The sequence below is a fragment of the Protomyctophum bolini genome, assembly GCF_963924005.1.
Source record: "Protomyctophum bolini genome assembly, chromosome: 18".
In the NCBI taxonomy this organism is placed as follows: domain Eukaryota; kingdom Metazoa; phylum Chordata; class Actinopteri; order Myctophiformes; family Myctophidae; genus Protomyctophum; species Protomyctophum bolini.
This window is the reverse complement of record NC_137879.1, coordinates 33,711,026-33,726,691: the sequence shown is the minus strand read 5'-3', so window position 1 is coordinate 33,726,691 and position 15,666 is coordinate 33,711,026. Positions and strand designations below refer to the sequence as shown.

The following is a 15,666-nucleotide window of genomic DNA, read 5'->3' as shown; positions in this document are numbered from 1 at the left end:
ACTCAATTGTTTTAGTTAAGTAAAAGTACCAATACTGCAATTTAGAGCTACTTGCGTTGCAAGTAAAAGTACAACATGTACAAAAGTACCGGCATCAACATGTACTTAAAGTACTAAAGGTAAAAGTACTCGTATTGCAGAACGTCCCATTTCACATGTTCAAAAATGTGTACAAAATCTATTTTCAAATGGCCGAAATGTATGTGGTTAGTTTTCCAAATCTCCAAAGTAACTATAGTAACTCAAGTTTTCAAATAATTGTAGTGGAGTAAAAGTTAAAATTTTGGCTCTTGAGATGTAGTGGAGTAGAAGTAAAAAAGTACTTGGAATTGGAAATACTCAAGTATAAAGTACAAATACCTCAAAATTGTACTTAAGTACAGCACTTAACACATTCCATCCGCGTGGACAACACAAAGGTAAAGGGCCAGACCAGTATATAAATGTCAGTCTATTCACAGCTTTTTCTTCGGCCATACTGTATACATAGCAGCGAACCATTACCCCATGAATGCCTGTATATATTCTATCTAGATGCTAGGTGTTATTTCCTCTGTATTCTTATTAAAATGTCACCGAACTCAAGCGATAAATAATGAGTCAACATCGCGGGAACGTTTTGGTCTAGACTTTTGAAATCCATATGTGCTTTGCAATGCAACCCCCCCCCCCCACACACACACACACACACACACACACACACACACACACACACACACACACACACACACACACACACACACACACACACACACACACACACACACACACACACACACACACACACACGCACACGCAGTCACGCAGTCACGCAGTCACGCACACACACACACACACACACACACACACACACACACACACACACACACACACACACACACACACACTGACACACCGCAATGACAGACAATTTGACAAACAATTTGACAAAAACAAAAAAAGTCAATATAGCAGGCTAACAGTGTATTGGATTACCTATCTCAAGCAATGACTTTCAAATTGCAACCGAAATGAACGGAAAGCAATTGGCTTCCTCGGAAAACAAAACAACATTATTTTGACCTGGTATGCCTTGGGAAAAAAAAAATGGTTGGCAGACATTCTCTACACTCCTCCCCTGTCCCGTTCTCCCTCTTATATGTCCCTGTCTCTGACGCTTGTAGATCGGCTATAGAGCGTCGCAAGCCCGCCACCCTTTCAGAACGACGAGTGGCCCAGGAAATGATTCCCCCATTCATTTTCTCCATAGGCTTTTCAAAAAGTGAAAAAGCCTATGGAGAAAATGAATGGAGAATCATTTCCTGGGCCACTCGGCGTTCTGAAAGGGGGCGGGCCTGCGACGCTCTATAGTGCCGATGCTCGGCGACCACACGGCTATACGTACTTCACTGGGGGGGGGTGCATATACGCTGGTTTTAGACATGCTAACGGTACGACAGGCATTAGTCCAACAACACCACCGCTCCCGAGTCCCACATGCATATCAGGTTAAAACTCACCCGTAGCTTCCTGACATGCATGGCAGGTTAAAACTAACCTGTAGCTCCTGACATGCGTGGCAGGTTAAAACTAACCTGTAGCTCCTGACATGCATGGCAGGTTAAAACTAACCTCTAGCTCCTGACATGCGTGGCAGGTTAAAACTAACACGTAGCTCCCTGACATGCGTGGCAGGGTAAAACTAACCTGTAGCTCCTGACATGCATATCAGGTTAAAACTAACCTGTAGCTCCTGACATGCATGGCAGGTTAAAACTAACCTGTAGCTCCTGACATGCGTGGCAGGTTAAAACTAACCTCTAGCTCCTGACATGCATGGCAGGTTAAAACTAACCTGTAGCTCCTGACATGCATATCAGGTTAAAACTAACCTCTAGCTCCTGACATGCATGGCAGGTTAAAACTAACCTGTAGCTCCTGACATGCGTGGCAGGTTAAAACTAACCTCTAGCTCCTGACATGCGTGGCAGGTTAAAACTAACCTCTAGCTCCTGACATGCGTGGCAGGTTAAAACTAACCTCTAGCTCCTGACATGCGTGGCAGGTTAAAACTAACCTCTAGCTCCTGACATGCATGGCAGGTTAAAACTAACCTGTAGCTCCTGACATGAGTGGCAGGTTAAAACTAACCTCTAGCTCCTGACATGTATGGCAGGTTAAAACTAACCTCTAGCTCCTGACATGCGTGGCAGGTTAAAACTAACCTCTAGCTCCTGACATGCATGGCAGGTTAAAACTAACCTGTAGCTCCTGACATGAGTGGCAGGTTAAAACTAACCTCTAGCTCCTGACATGTATGGCAGGTTAAAACTAACCTCTAGCTCCTGACATGCGTGGCAGGTTAAAACTAACCTCTAGCTCCTGACATGCGTGGCAGGTTAAAACTAAACATGTGGCTTCCTGTGAGGTTATAGGGTTTAGGGTTGGGTTTTTGGGGTATGGGGTGTCGGACTCATGCATGTCGTTCCGTCGGCACGTCGGAAAACCAAACGCACATAGAACCCACTCCACTGGACCGAGTCCACTCCAACGTGAGTGACGGTTGCAGGCATGGAAGCCAGCTGTTGACACTAGCATACGGAATAGATGAACCATTTTCTTGTTGTGCGTGGAGAGAAACTGTGACAATTAAAAGGACAATACGGAGTCACGATACAGTGAGCGACGACAGGGGGGGAGGGGGAGGGGGGGGGGAACAAAAAAAACATGGTGAAGAAGGAGGGAGGGGCATAACAGCATGTCCAGACTTAGCAGACTGAGACTGAGGTCTGATGAGAAAGAGGCAGGGGGGGGCGGGTGGACACGGGATGGGTACCCATACCTCTCGTGAACAACGTTGAAGCTCATCCCCCCCTATCGGCCACCAATGGCGTGGGTGGTGGTGGTGGTGGTGGCGGTGGCGAGAGGGGGGGAGGGGAGGGGGGGTGGTGGTTTGTTTTTGAGACAACACGTATGACAACGTGAGACAACATGCGAATGTGAACTTCAGTACCTTTTAGAGTGCCGTCTGAAAACCGTGAACTCAGCCCAGGAACACAAATATCTATAGAGGGGGACGAGACCGGGTTAGTGTATATATATATAGAGAGAAGCAGCAGCAGCAGCAAAAGAGGAAGAGAAGATGGATGTGGGGATATTAGTGTGTGTGTGAGAGAGAGAGAGAGAGAGAGAGAGAGAGAGAGAGAGAGAGAGAGAGAGAGAGAGAGCGAGAGAGAGAATGCGAGAGAGGGAAATAGCGATGGAGTAATTAGGCCAGAAGGAAGCGATGAGAGAATAAGCCAAATTCCAATAATACCCAAAAAAGCTCGGCCACTCGAGCGTGGTGGTGTTACGGTGAAACGGGTGACCTGCGGAATATGTGACAATCGTTGTAGACATCACATAATGTCAGCGTCCGAATGTGTAAATCGTTGCAGTTTGTTTATTAGCAAGAGTTCAAGACCTCCATGGTAAGTTGTGTGAAGTCAACAAGATGGTCACATAATTCCAGCGGGTCATCGATTTCACCGTAACACTGCTCCATGCTGGAATGAGCGAGTGTGAGTGAGCGACTGGAAAATGAGAATGAGAATGAGAGAAAATGAGAATGAGAGAGAGAGAAAATGAGAATGAGAGAGAGAGAGAGAGAGAGCAACAGGGAAATAGCGATGGAGTAAGGCCAGAAGGAAGCGATGAGAGAATAAGCTGGCGTGGGTACAAAGTGCTCTGTTGTCTTTCCATGAGGTTCTGAGTCCTAGTGGTCTTGATTAACGCTGTCCACTTTCACCGTCCATTCAACTTAAAAACCAGAGGTCTCTCCGACAACAACAACAACAACAACAACAACCCTTCACTCTTATACGACCAAAAACGTGCAATGGAACACCTAATAGGGAGGTTTGTTCTCAAACTTGGAACCGGCTCCGTAACTCTGAGAGCGTACGAATGGAACCAAAATGGGCCCGCGTTTCAAAGGACCCCACATAACTCTGAGAGCGTCACACATGGAACCAAATGGACCCATGCGGGTCCATTTGTATCCACGTATAAGGGTCCGTTTGGTATAGGGGTCCCCTGCACCCCAATTTGAGAACCACTTTCACTTTTGAGTGAAAAAGAAAAAGAGAGAGAAAATGTATAACCTTCCATTTTTCTCTTTTTCCACACCTTTTCTCACTACGGGCATCCATCTTTTGGGTCCTCAATCTGAATAGCCATTTAGTCAAAAAAATAATATATATATATTAAAAAAGGAAATATGGTTTCCGAGCAACAGAAAAATATCAAGCTTGAAAAAAAAAAAGAAAAAAAAAACCTAAGACAAACCTTTCTACCAAAAAAATTGTAGCAAATAAAAATATTCAAAGGAAACGGGTGGAAATCAACTCGTGATTATGGAAGGGCTCGTGTGTGTTCGGGGAGGAAAAAAAAAGGTGTGTACCTGTGTTGTTTTCGTTAAACCATGTGGTGTGCGTGTGCGCGTGTGCATGTGGTGTGCGTGTGTGTGTGTGTGTGTGTGTGTGTGTGTGTGTGAGAGAGAGAGTTTGGGTGTGGCAGTTGCTCTGTAGGGTCAAATACCCCCCTGGCACAACAACGCCTCCTGGGAGAGAAAAAAAAAAGGAAGAAAAAAAAAAAAAGGAAAAAGAAGATCCACGTCCATCTGTATTTCTCAAGAGATGAACATACACACACATTTCCCGGCTGTTCCCCCGTGATTATCGTATATATATACACAGCAGGAAATCATCAAAAAAAGCCTTACATTATCTGCTATATATACAGTGAGCGCGGCCGGCATAATAACATCCACTGCTCCTATATAGGGACACACTTTGCAAAAGGCACAAGATTTGCCTTTTGGAAAAAAGAAAAAAAAAAAGTAGATGGGAGGAAAGAGAAGAAAAAAAAGTCCCCAAAAAAAATCCAATGCAAGAATTGGGGGCAATGCTTATTATATTTAGGGGGGTGTATAATATAGGAGAGCAGTGGACTCAAATCATAGGAAACCAGACCTCTCCCGGTCTTTGTATACTACCCGACTACCGCATGCAGAAGAGGAGAAGGGCCCGGGAGCAAGGTTTTTTTTTTGTGTGTGGTTTTTTTTCTCTCCTTCAAATAAAACTAATCTCGCCCTCCTCAAACCCCTCCTCCTCCTCCTCCTCTAGCCATATATAAGCTCCGTTATAATGCACACAACAACCAGACTACCATGCAAGCACCCCCGTCGCCCCCACCCCCACCAAAACACCAAAAACACCAACACCGGGCGGGGCATGCTGCTCCCAATTGATGCCCCCCGCAAGCGAGCTAGCGCGAGCTGCTGCCTACTAACACCAGGCCAGGCAGGGGTCCGACGCACAAGGGGAGGGGGGGAGACCGAGGGAGGGGGGGAAGGGGATTCAAAAAGCCTATAATAAGCGCCAGCGGTCGTCTGTCCTCGCGTCGTTCGGTTGCCAGGACGGGTGACCGCCGAAGGGAGGGAGGGAGGGAGAGGGCGTCGATTGGAGAGGAGGGAGGGAGGGAGGGGAGGTGTATACTCAAGGCGTATAGCGTCTCGGGAGGGGGAGGGGGAGGGGGGCGGGGGGGTTCTACTGTATAGCGGCCGCTCAAAAAAGGGGGAAGTATGTGCGTTCCTCCGTTAATTAAAAAAGGCCAAACCAACTTATAATAATAAACAGGCTCAAATCAAGGCAAGGACTCAGAAAGATGTGGAAAGACTACCGACCAGCGAGCTCCTTCTCCTTACTCCGTCTCTTTTTCTCCATGCGCTTCAGGCGCTTCTCCTCGCGGATCTTGGCCTCCTCGGCCTCCTGCGAGCGCCGGCACTTGTGGAAGTTCTCCACCACCACGCCCACGAACATGTTGAGCACGAAGAAGGACACGATGAGCAGGAAGGAGATGAAGTAGAGCAGCATCCACGGGTTGTAGTTCATCTGCGGCTGCATGGGGAGGGGACAGAGAGGGGCGGACGGAGTGTTACGCTAAATCGTCTGTGGCTGGAGAGGGACAGAGAGGCGGATGGAGTGTTACGCTATATCGTCTGTGGCTGGAGAGGGACAGAGAGGCGGACGGCGTGTTACACTATAGTCTGCGGCTGGAGAGGACAGAGGCGGACAGAGTGTTACTGTCGTTGGAGTGTTCCTAAGCGGATTTCCATGGATCAAAAGCGCAAATACTTGGGCGTATACTCCAAAGGTAATTAACCCATTTTGGACTGAGGTCGATAAAAAAAAAAAGGCTTCAAAATCCTATGTTTCTATGTCAGTGGTGCGCTCAACCTTTTTCATGTCAAGGACCCCCGGAAAAATCTCTATAGGGCCACACGGACCCCCCATCTCAAAATATGTAGTTCCAGGGACCCCCCCCCCCCCCCCCCAGAAGCCAATATTTTAGTTAAAAATGTTCACTCTGAAATATATTATTCAAAGATTTGCGCCACATTTTCACGGCTTTTCAAAAATAGCAGACCTACAAGCTCGTAGCGCGCCACTCGGTGGCGCGCTATGAGCTTGTAGATCTGCTATTTTTTCAATAGCTAAAGCATGACATAATGCTTGGAACGCCCAAAATGGGTTAAACAATCCCGGGCAGCCTCGGTATATGTCATATATATTTATAAAGCCGTCAAAGTGTTAAGTCAGAAATTAGGACAGAACATCGGCGTTCTGCCGTCTACCAATTTCATCCAATCAGAGAGAGGTAACTCACACATACAGGATCAACAAGGGAAACTGGAAGTGATGACACAGAATTTGGAACTGGAACCATAGAGTATTAAAAGGATAGAGACTGAACTGGCGCGAAGCTCCGCCCCCTCCGCTATTCATGTCAGTGGAAGTTGCTCAGTGGCGTTTTGAAGCACCCGGAAGGCTGCCGGAAGGACCGTCTATTTCCGCATTTTTCCGCTGATTCAGCATTTGGGCACCAAATGTTGGTGTCCAAATGCGGAAGTGCAGCTGGGCTTTAACGTTGAGCGCTCGGTTGCACAGGGTTTCCTCTTCAAGAATCCACGGGTCCGCCTGCAGTCCTTCCTCTTACCACTAGGGCCCAGCGCTTCAACATTGGAGTGCCTAGCTGGCCCCTTGACTGGAACACTATAACATGTAATGATAAATGGCTACTCTCTCCTGATTTGGCTGAAATTGGAAACCCACTTTCTATTTTGCTTTAACTAAAAATATTATACGCTACCTTTAACCCAATTTGACCTGACGACAAAAAAGAAAAAAAAGTCTTATATAATAAGAATATATATTCAAAGATTTGTGCCGCATTTTTACGATTTTTCAAAAGTAGCAGACCTACAAGCTCATAGCGCGCCACTCTGTGGCTAGCTAAATTAGCTAAATTATAACATAATGCTTCAAACACCAAAAGGGGTTCCCTTGTTATAGTAGTTATTTGACTTGTTGAATTAGTTACTTGGCTTAAACAGTAATACATTCTTACTTGACGTGAATTCTTCAATAGCTAAAACACGATAGCTTATAGGTCAAAATGTAATGCACGCGTGTCGTCTGCGTTCGTGGCAACAGCTGTGCCCTGTGCGTACGATCGAGACACACGCTTACCTGCTGGTCAACACCGACTGAGTCCAGTCCGTCGTACATAATGTCCACCCATCCGTCCTTGGAGGCCAGTACAAAGAGAGACATCAAGGCCTGGACGTGGGGAATAGGAGAGAGGAGGAGAGACGCAACAACATGGGTCAAAACCATAGAAAATATGGACAAAGCGTTCTCCGGGTCTGATATGGACATAAAATGAAGCCTGTCAGTCCTTGAAATGTAAATCGCCATCTTTCTAGATCCGTTTGGGCCCAGCTGGCCATTGGCTGGCCCAGACAACGAGGCGGGACTTCCCCCCTTCTTCTTCGTTGGTTTTTATTTTGACTCGAGTGGGTGGGGGATCCCGTTCATAGACTGTAACGGTAGCCACGCCCCTCAGAACATACGTGACTCTATGGTCATTTTTTTAATAAATGGGACCATCATTTTCCAAAAAGAATATTATGACATGAGAAATGAGACTTTAAACTAGTGACTGGAAGCAGAAAGTATTCATGACCATGTTTATTAAGGTAATACAGTCTAGGTGAAGTTGGGCCCAAATACATGGACCTCTATGGAGCTATGGGGTTTTTTGGGCCCAATGACAGCGCCACAACAGGCCATTATATGAACTTTCAGGAAATCCCGATTTCCTTAGTGGCTTCACAAAATATCTGTCTGACTGCCCCCCTGGTCAAAACCAGCACTGGTATATGTAAAGAACGTTAATCCTCAACAACTTCTGACTTTCTCCACAAAAGCTTGTGTTCATTTTGTGCGTGTGTTTTGCGTGTCCAAAACTGTTACTTTTCAGGAGAAGGGGAAGAAAGTATACAGTGTGTGTTCCAGTGCATCTAATGACCATGTTGATGAATTGAATACAATGGAAACATTTTGGGATAAATGTCTGACATCTCTGTCCAATAAAGTATTCAAACAATCAATCAATTAATTAGTAAAAAGCTATTTTCAATACTCAATACCACTTCCATCTTAAATCTTAAAGAAAAGAGCTAAAATAGAGGGGCTTAGATTTACGTCAAATATTATGTATAACGATATACAAAAGATGGTCAAATAATATATTTTAGACGCCGAGGCCACCTTTCCAACGAGGTCATTGAACCAGTTCAGTTCTTTATTCCCAGCTAATATTGAGTGTTTCCACTGAAAATGAAATTGGTTCAGTCAGACCTTATAACGGAACAGGAACCAAGAAAATGGCCGACCGGGTTCTAGTAAAAGCACCAAAAGGTTCCAACAATCTAGGAACGGAACCAAAGTTCTTTCGGTGGAAAAGGGGCCAGAGTGGATGAACGGATGCCCTGCACGCGGTCTCACCGGGTGCAGTACTTAGTTTAGACAGTTTTTAGGTTTAGACTAGTCATTGGTTAGACCAGTCATTAGTCCTACAACCTCACCCTAACCCTAACCTCCCACGGGGCAAGCACACCTAAACCTAACCTTAACCCATGTCTATCCAATGCCTAGTCTAAACTATAAGTATGCACCCCGGTCTCACCTGGCCCAGGTTGTCAAAGTTGTACTTGTGCCTGATCCACTTGTAGCTGGCCCGCATGCAGTCCGACTTGTTGGTGATGTTCCTGACGTCCTCTCCTTGACACACAAAGAACTTCCCCTTGAACAGCTGTGGGTGAAGAAGAAACAACAAACAAAAGCCAGCCAGTGAAAAGCGGCACTCAATTTACAATTTCAATTCACAAATTGTATTAGGCATTTAGCAGCTACAGTATGCTCTTAATTGATCATTAAGACCTGTGGCCGATTCTACGAATGCCTTCTGCATTGGTAGTAGTCACTAGTGCTGCCAACGAATATTCTATATCCGAATATAGATTCGAATCAATTTTTTTAATTAATAACCGAATATATAAAATTAAGGTTCGAATTAAAAATAATAATAAAAAATATTTTTGTATTTATTATTATTATTAGTTTTCCGTGCCATGGGTAAGCGTTGTGACTTGTGAGCTTGTAGATTAGTTATATTTGCCATGCGACACGCCGACAACGGCATACATTGAAGAATAAATCAGCTGCCTCGCACATTTCCTAAACACAGACTATACAGCGCAGCGCAGCGCAGTTCTGATTGGCTGCCTCGTCTCCAGCCATGTTGCCTCAGAATTCTTTAGGGTCACTAATTTGAGCATAACAGCGGAGCATAGGCGCTAGCCAGCTAAAAAGTTTCATAACGTCGGCAGCAGACCCACAGTCCACAGATAATAATAATGCAGCAGAATTAACACTGCCTCCGTGCCTCGTTTTGATAAGGCTGTGTGGTAGGATTGCTCATTTAAGAAAAAAATGTTACTGGAGAAGGGAGAATGTATGCGTTCCGTTCCATCTCAGTTTTCAGCAACACCAATGCGCGGAGAGAGAGAGTTGCGCCAGCAATGCGATCTTAAATGTTATGTCTAAGGTTGTATTGGTGTAAATATAATTATTAAAAAATCCGATTGGCTCGAATTGAAATCCGAATGGCTCGAATTGCTCGAATCCACGTGGGTTTTTAAAACGAATATCCGAATCCAATTTTTGGACAATTACGGCAGCCCTAGTAGTCACACTCTGAAGATTTTTCAACAATGTAAAAGAAATGAATAGCAGATGTACAAGCTTGTATATCTGCTATTTTTGAATAGCAGATATCTGTATATATATTGTGGCACGCCTACATCTTGTATTGTACATCTGCTAACGCAGAATACATCTAAAATGACACAGTTGATTTACCGGTTTGAACGGGTTACAGTAATCTAGGTAAACGCGCGGTAAAACATCAATCAGTGTAACTTTCACTGTCCTATATACCCAAGATTCACACCTTGGTGTGCTGACATTTTCACTACTGAACTACTGTAACATAGAGCTGGTGAGTAATGGTCAGACAATACAGCAAGGAGTAAATTCCTAGGGAGTAAAAAAATTATCTATATTGTATGTTAATACTCTACCATACACAATGGTCAATATCATTTTGTTCACTACAAAAAAAAACACACGTAGCTTTTCTTCCACAGTGACTGGCACTTTAACGTAAATCCGCGCTGCAACGCACAATTAGACTATAGATTCACTCTATCGTCTATTATCTCCGGGAGAGATAAGTGTGTGTAATAGTCACACTGCACTGGGAAGTGAAGCCCGGGAGGAGGGACCTGCATGCGTTTCACGGTATAGTTTATCGCAGAAGTCCCCGGCATGATGAGGATCATTTAATAGATTTTGGAGCAGTTATATAGTTTAACTATAATACAGAAGAGTGAACACTATATAAAAAGCCCATTCTCAAGTGCAGGCGGCTTCCGATTGCTGTCCAGGCGTGCTGTCCGTATGACCATTAGCGCCGACACATCTGTTAGACCGGGGGGGGGGGGTCATTCAGAGACACACACACACACACATCTGACGTCCAAGGACACAGAGCCCATTTAGCCCATTCTGACCGGGAACCCGTTTTGGTGTTATAGCATCATGTTATGCTTTAGCTATTGAAAAATAGCAGATCTACAAGCTCATAGCGCGCCACCGAGTGGCGCGCTACGAGCTTGTAGGTCTGCTATTTTTGAAGAATCGAAGAACGACTGACATTTTTAGAATCTGATCTCAGGTCAGAATGGGTTAATCAGACCAGTGTGTGTCCAGTGGAAACCTCGTATGAATCTGATCTCAGGTCAGAATGGGTTAATATAGATCGGTTCCTTCATGGGCCGAAGGACTATTACGAGAACCCCATACTGTAAGTGGGTCCCAAACTGCGTCCCAAAACACTAGGTTTTTCATGGGGTGTGCACGCTTAATCCGACACACCAACGGAACGGACATGGACATGTGGAAAAACAACGGTCAAGAGGACATGCAGTCGGGACATGCGCTGCTTGAGGTTAATGTGCACCGTTTTTCATGGGGTCCCTTTATTTTTGTTTCCTACATTTAAAGTTTTTTGTTAAAAAAAAAAAAAAAAAAAAAAAAATCCATGAATTAGAATACAAACGTTTAAGAAGTAGTGAAAATAGCCGATCTACAAGCTCACAATGTGGCGCGAAGCTGCTATTTTTTGGCTGAATGTCTAATTTCTCTCCTCTCCCCTCCTCTCTTCCCCTCTCCTCACCTGTACTCCCAGGATGCCAAAGATGATGAAGAAGGCACAGCAGATGACCACGATGTTTCCGATGGGCTTCAGAGAGGACATGAGCGTCTCCACCACCAGCTTCAGTCCCGGGGCTCTGCTGATCACACTGACGACACACAAAGCGAGACAAAAACATATTAACCTCATGTTGTACTGTATACGCGTGAAGTACAATAGTGTATAAGGCAGATGATCTTAATCCAAAATGCAACAAGCCCAGGTTTGCTTGTTGTGTCTGTGTTGAGTGAGGATTATATTGTCTGGTTAATATGCTATTAGCTGTTACTGTATATGTGGACGTGGCCCCTTTTGTGCCCATATATGGAGCTGATGATGCAACACACTCCATATTTGGACGTATAGTGGGACAGACAGACAGACAGACAGACAGACAGACACACACACAGACAGACATGATCTGCTAGGTCTCATAGTAAGTGCTCACTGCGTTCGCAACAAGAACCTATCATCAGTAGTCTAAAGGCTCATTCATAGTCTGGATTTTCGGTGGTGAGGTGACCACCGCTCCGGTGGTGAGCTGACCACCGGAGCTGAAATAACGTTGAGCGGTGTGGTGAGTAAAAACAGAGAGAAGGGCTGGGGGTGGTGGCGGTGGTGGTTTGCTCTTGACCGCGGCTCAGTGACGTTTGTAGTTCGGTGGTCACCTCACCACCGAAAATCCCAGACTATGAATAACGCTCAACAGTTAAGAGTATCCCCCAAAAATCTACATTTTGTAAAAACTTTACATTGAAACTATACACACTATATATAGGATCATATGCCAGGTCAACAATGACCTGGCATCTGTCTACACAACATGCTATTTAAATGACATTTGAGCCTTTTCATTAAGCTTGCACTCGTTCCACAGTTTGCGAGCCAGAAGGGAGAAGCGTCTGGGACATGTGGAGCATGTGTGTGTGAGACTGTGTGTGACTGTGTGTGTGCGTGCGTGCGTGCGTGCGTGCGTGCGTGTGTGTGTGCGTGCGTGCCGTGCATCAAACAACTATCCATCCATTTCAGCATGCATTCTGAAATGGATGCATTCAACCATTTCCATCCATCCATCCATATTCTTGTTTTTTTTATTAAAAAACACATTTAAAAGATGTTTGTAATCCATTTTTTTACCCCACCCGGTGTCAATGATCTAATAAATGTAATCTTGGGCGCTATACGGCTATACACTCGCCCTGCCAACCTGGGGAGAGCAACGGACTGACCTCTCTCCATCCATCTTCTGTGAACAGTATATTCCTCGTTGTCCTTTTGCCACTCAAAAACTGGTGACCTCATCTTTTCTCTCTCTCTCTCCCCTTTTATCACCAGTGCCACTAATGCGTTTACCATTTAACACCTCCTGAGAGTGTGTCGGCCAACGTCGTATAGCTTCATGTCCTCATGCAAACTCAGCTTCCATGGCCGCCATATATATACGCTGGACATGCTTGTCAGTTCAAATCCACTTTGTCCTCATCAACCCCTCGTCTTTGTGTGTGCGCTCATGTGCACATGCATGTTTCCATGCTCTCTCTCTCTCTCTCTCTCTCTCTCTCCTTTTCCTTTTGCAGTCGAGGAAACAGACTCATCTAATTAAGTCAATGGAGTGACTAGGATGTTTAATTAGTAGCAGCATGGCGCCAAGTCCTTCATCACAGCGGTACTGGTTCAAGCAGGACACGCACACGCGGACAAGCACACGCGCACGCGCACACACAGTATGCAAGTATAAAGTTATGCAAGCTCATCTGCACAGCCGTGCGCTCATACACTGTACACGACTCAAATTAGAATATTAGATTAGTCACACGCAAAAATCACACCCGTGTGAAGTGAGGGGCGCTCTTTTATCATCATACATCTTCTCGTTCCCGCCCTGCACTTTTTAATCCTCATAACTTTGCTCAGCCAATCAAATCATCGCCATGGGGTGATCAGCCAATCAAGGCACCGCTGAAATTCCACACAAACACGCAAAGCCGGGCATAGGAGGGGCTAAGAAACTGAGCATGAGATTATGTATATATATATATATATATATATATATATATATATATATATATATATATATATATATATATTTGACTGACTGAGGGACTGCCATTGGATTTTTCATATATGAAAGCAGGGAATCATAGGTTCAAATTGACATATTGGTTGTTCAGTTTGACCCACCAGTTTTGGAGATATGGCTTATAGAGTAATGTCTTGCAGAGAAACAGCGAGTTGAGAGAAAACAGGCTTGAAAGGTTCACTTCTGTGGTCTCTAACATTACACCTAGCTACATGCTTAAAGGAGAATTCCATACTAAAAGGCTTTCTTACCTTTCTTTGTAGTTGTTACGTCCCCATCAAAGAGGTCCAGGTGTTACTTTGTGCAAAAGCTCCTTATTGGCTATTTCCCCTACCATAAGCCCTAAATGAATTGCATCGGTCAGACATCGAAATAAGTAGTAAAGTGTGCCGCTTGGGTTATTATTTACATTATGAAGAGAGGATATATACAAAGAAATTATAATTTTGAGCGATGGAAATAAGCAAATTAGCACAACACCCCATACATCCCATTCAATTCAATGCAATTAATTTAGGGCTTATGGTAGGGGAAATAGCCAATAAGGAGCTTTTTCACAAAATAACACCTGGACCTCTTTGATGGGGACGTAACAACTACAAAGAAAGGTAAGAAAGCCTTTTAGTATGGAATTCTCCTTTAAGCATTTACTTCATGTTTCAATGTCAATTTCAATTTCACACACTTATTTCAGACATGCTCTAGTATGTGAAGAGTCTGCCTGTGCTATTAACTCATTTTGGGGGGGGGGGGGGGGGGGACAAAAAGGGCTCGAGGAGGCTGTCGTTTTCTCCGTCTGCCTCTGTCGAGCCCAGCCATTGTCTTTGTGGTATGGATCGCATGGCGCTGAGTGAAGGGAGAGAGAGAGAGTCGATAGCACATTACACTGGACACGAGACAGCAGCTATTTAGACAGACAGCCTATGGGGTTGTGAGCCGAAGCCTATATACCAGATCAATGCCACTGATCTGAGCCGGAGACATGGTTACGATACACCCCACGGCTTCACCTCGTCACTTAGCATTTCACTGTCTGTCTTGTAGAAAGGCAATAATTGTTTTTTTTTTTAAAAAGACCTTGACGTCTCGAGGCAAGGGGGACTTACTGTAGTTGGCAAAGAATCTGAATTATGTTTTTTTATGTATTTGCATTTTCTGTATTCCTGTATACCTGTCCCTTTCTTCTTAAAATGATATAATAATGTATTAAGACGTTGACCTATAGAGGGCACTAGTGCTCAAGAGAGAGAAAGAGAATGTACATGTGCGTGTGCGCGTGCACGCACACATGTCTGAGTGTATGTGTGTGTGTGCATGCACGCTGCGTATGGACATGTGTTTGACACGCTTCTGGGTGTTACTGTTACAGTATATAGAAGCTCACTGGTTAACCCATTTTCGACTGAGGTCGTGTCGATAAAAAAAAAAGGCTTCTAAATCCTAACATTTTTCTGACATTTTTCTGTCAGTGGTGCTCAACCTTTTTCATGTCAAGGACCCCCAGAATTATCTCTATTGGGCCACACGGACCCCCATCTCAAAATATGTAGTTCCAGGGACCCCCCCCCCCAGAAGCCAATATTTGAATAAAAAAATGTTCGGTCTGAAATATAATATATTCAAAGACTTGTGCCACATTTTCACGGTTTTTCAAAAACAGCAGACCTACACAAGCTTGTCGGATATGCTATTTTTCAATAGCTAAAGTATTTTAAAACACCAAAAGGGGGTTCCCGCCCCAAAATGGGTTAAGGTTTGCAGTCAGGGGGGGACAAGAGGAAGGTGCTCCATCCACGCCGAACATATACTGTACTATACTGTACCCCCCCCCCCCCCTCCCCCCTCCTCCTCCTCCACTGACTCCCCGTGTCATGACATGCTTACGAGAAGCTTCTAATACGCTA

General features: G+C 44.7%; 1 protein-coding gene across 1 annotated transcript in view; it reads right to left on the bottom strand.

The window, feature by feature from the left end:
- The window catches only part of LOC308333652 (voltage-dependent T-type calcium channel subunit alpha-1G-like), a gene marked incomplete at its 3' end in the record, with an annotated part of 39,169 nt that overhangs the window by 22,671 nt on the left and 832 nt on the right, over positions 1-15,666 (bottom strand). The window contains exons 2-6 of the mRNA XM_080790108.1: positions 11,665-11,791; positions 9,052-9,177; positions 7,551-7,640; positions 5,726-5,918; positions 2,993-3,043 (exon numbers count right to left, since the gene is read on the bottom strand). Coding sequence (XP_080646234.1) covers positions 2,993-3,043; positions 5,726-5,918; positions 7,551-7,640; positions 9,052-9,177; positions 11,665-11,745 — 541 coding nt within the window. The 5' untranslated portion in view covers positions 11,746-11,791. The remainder of the gene's footprint in view (positions 1-2,992; positions 3,044-5,725; positions 5,919-7,550; positions 7,641-9,051; positions 9,178-11,664; positions 11,792-15,666) is intronic.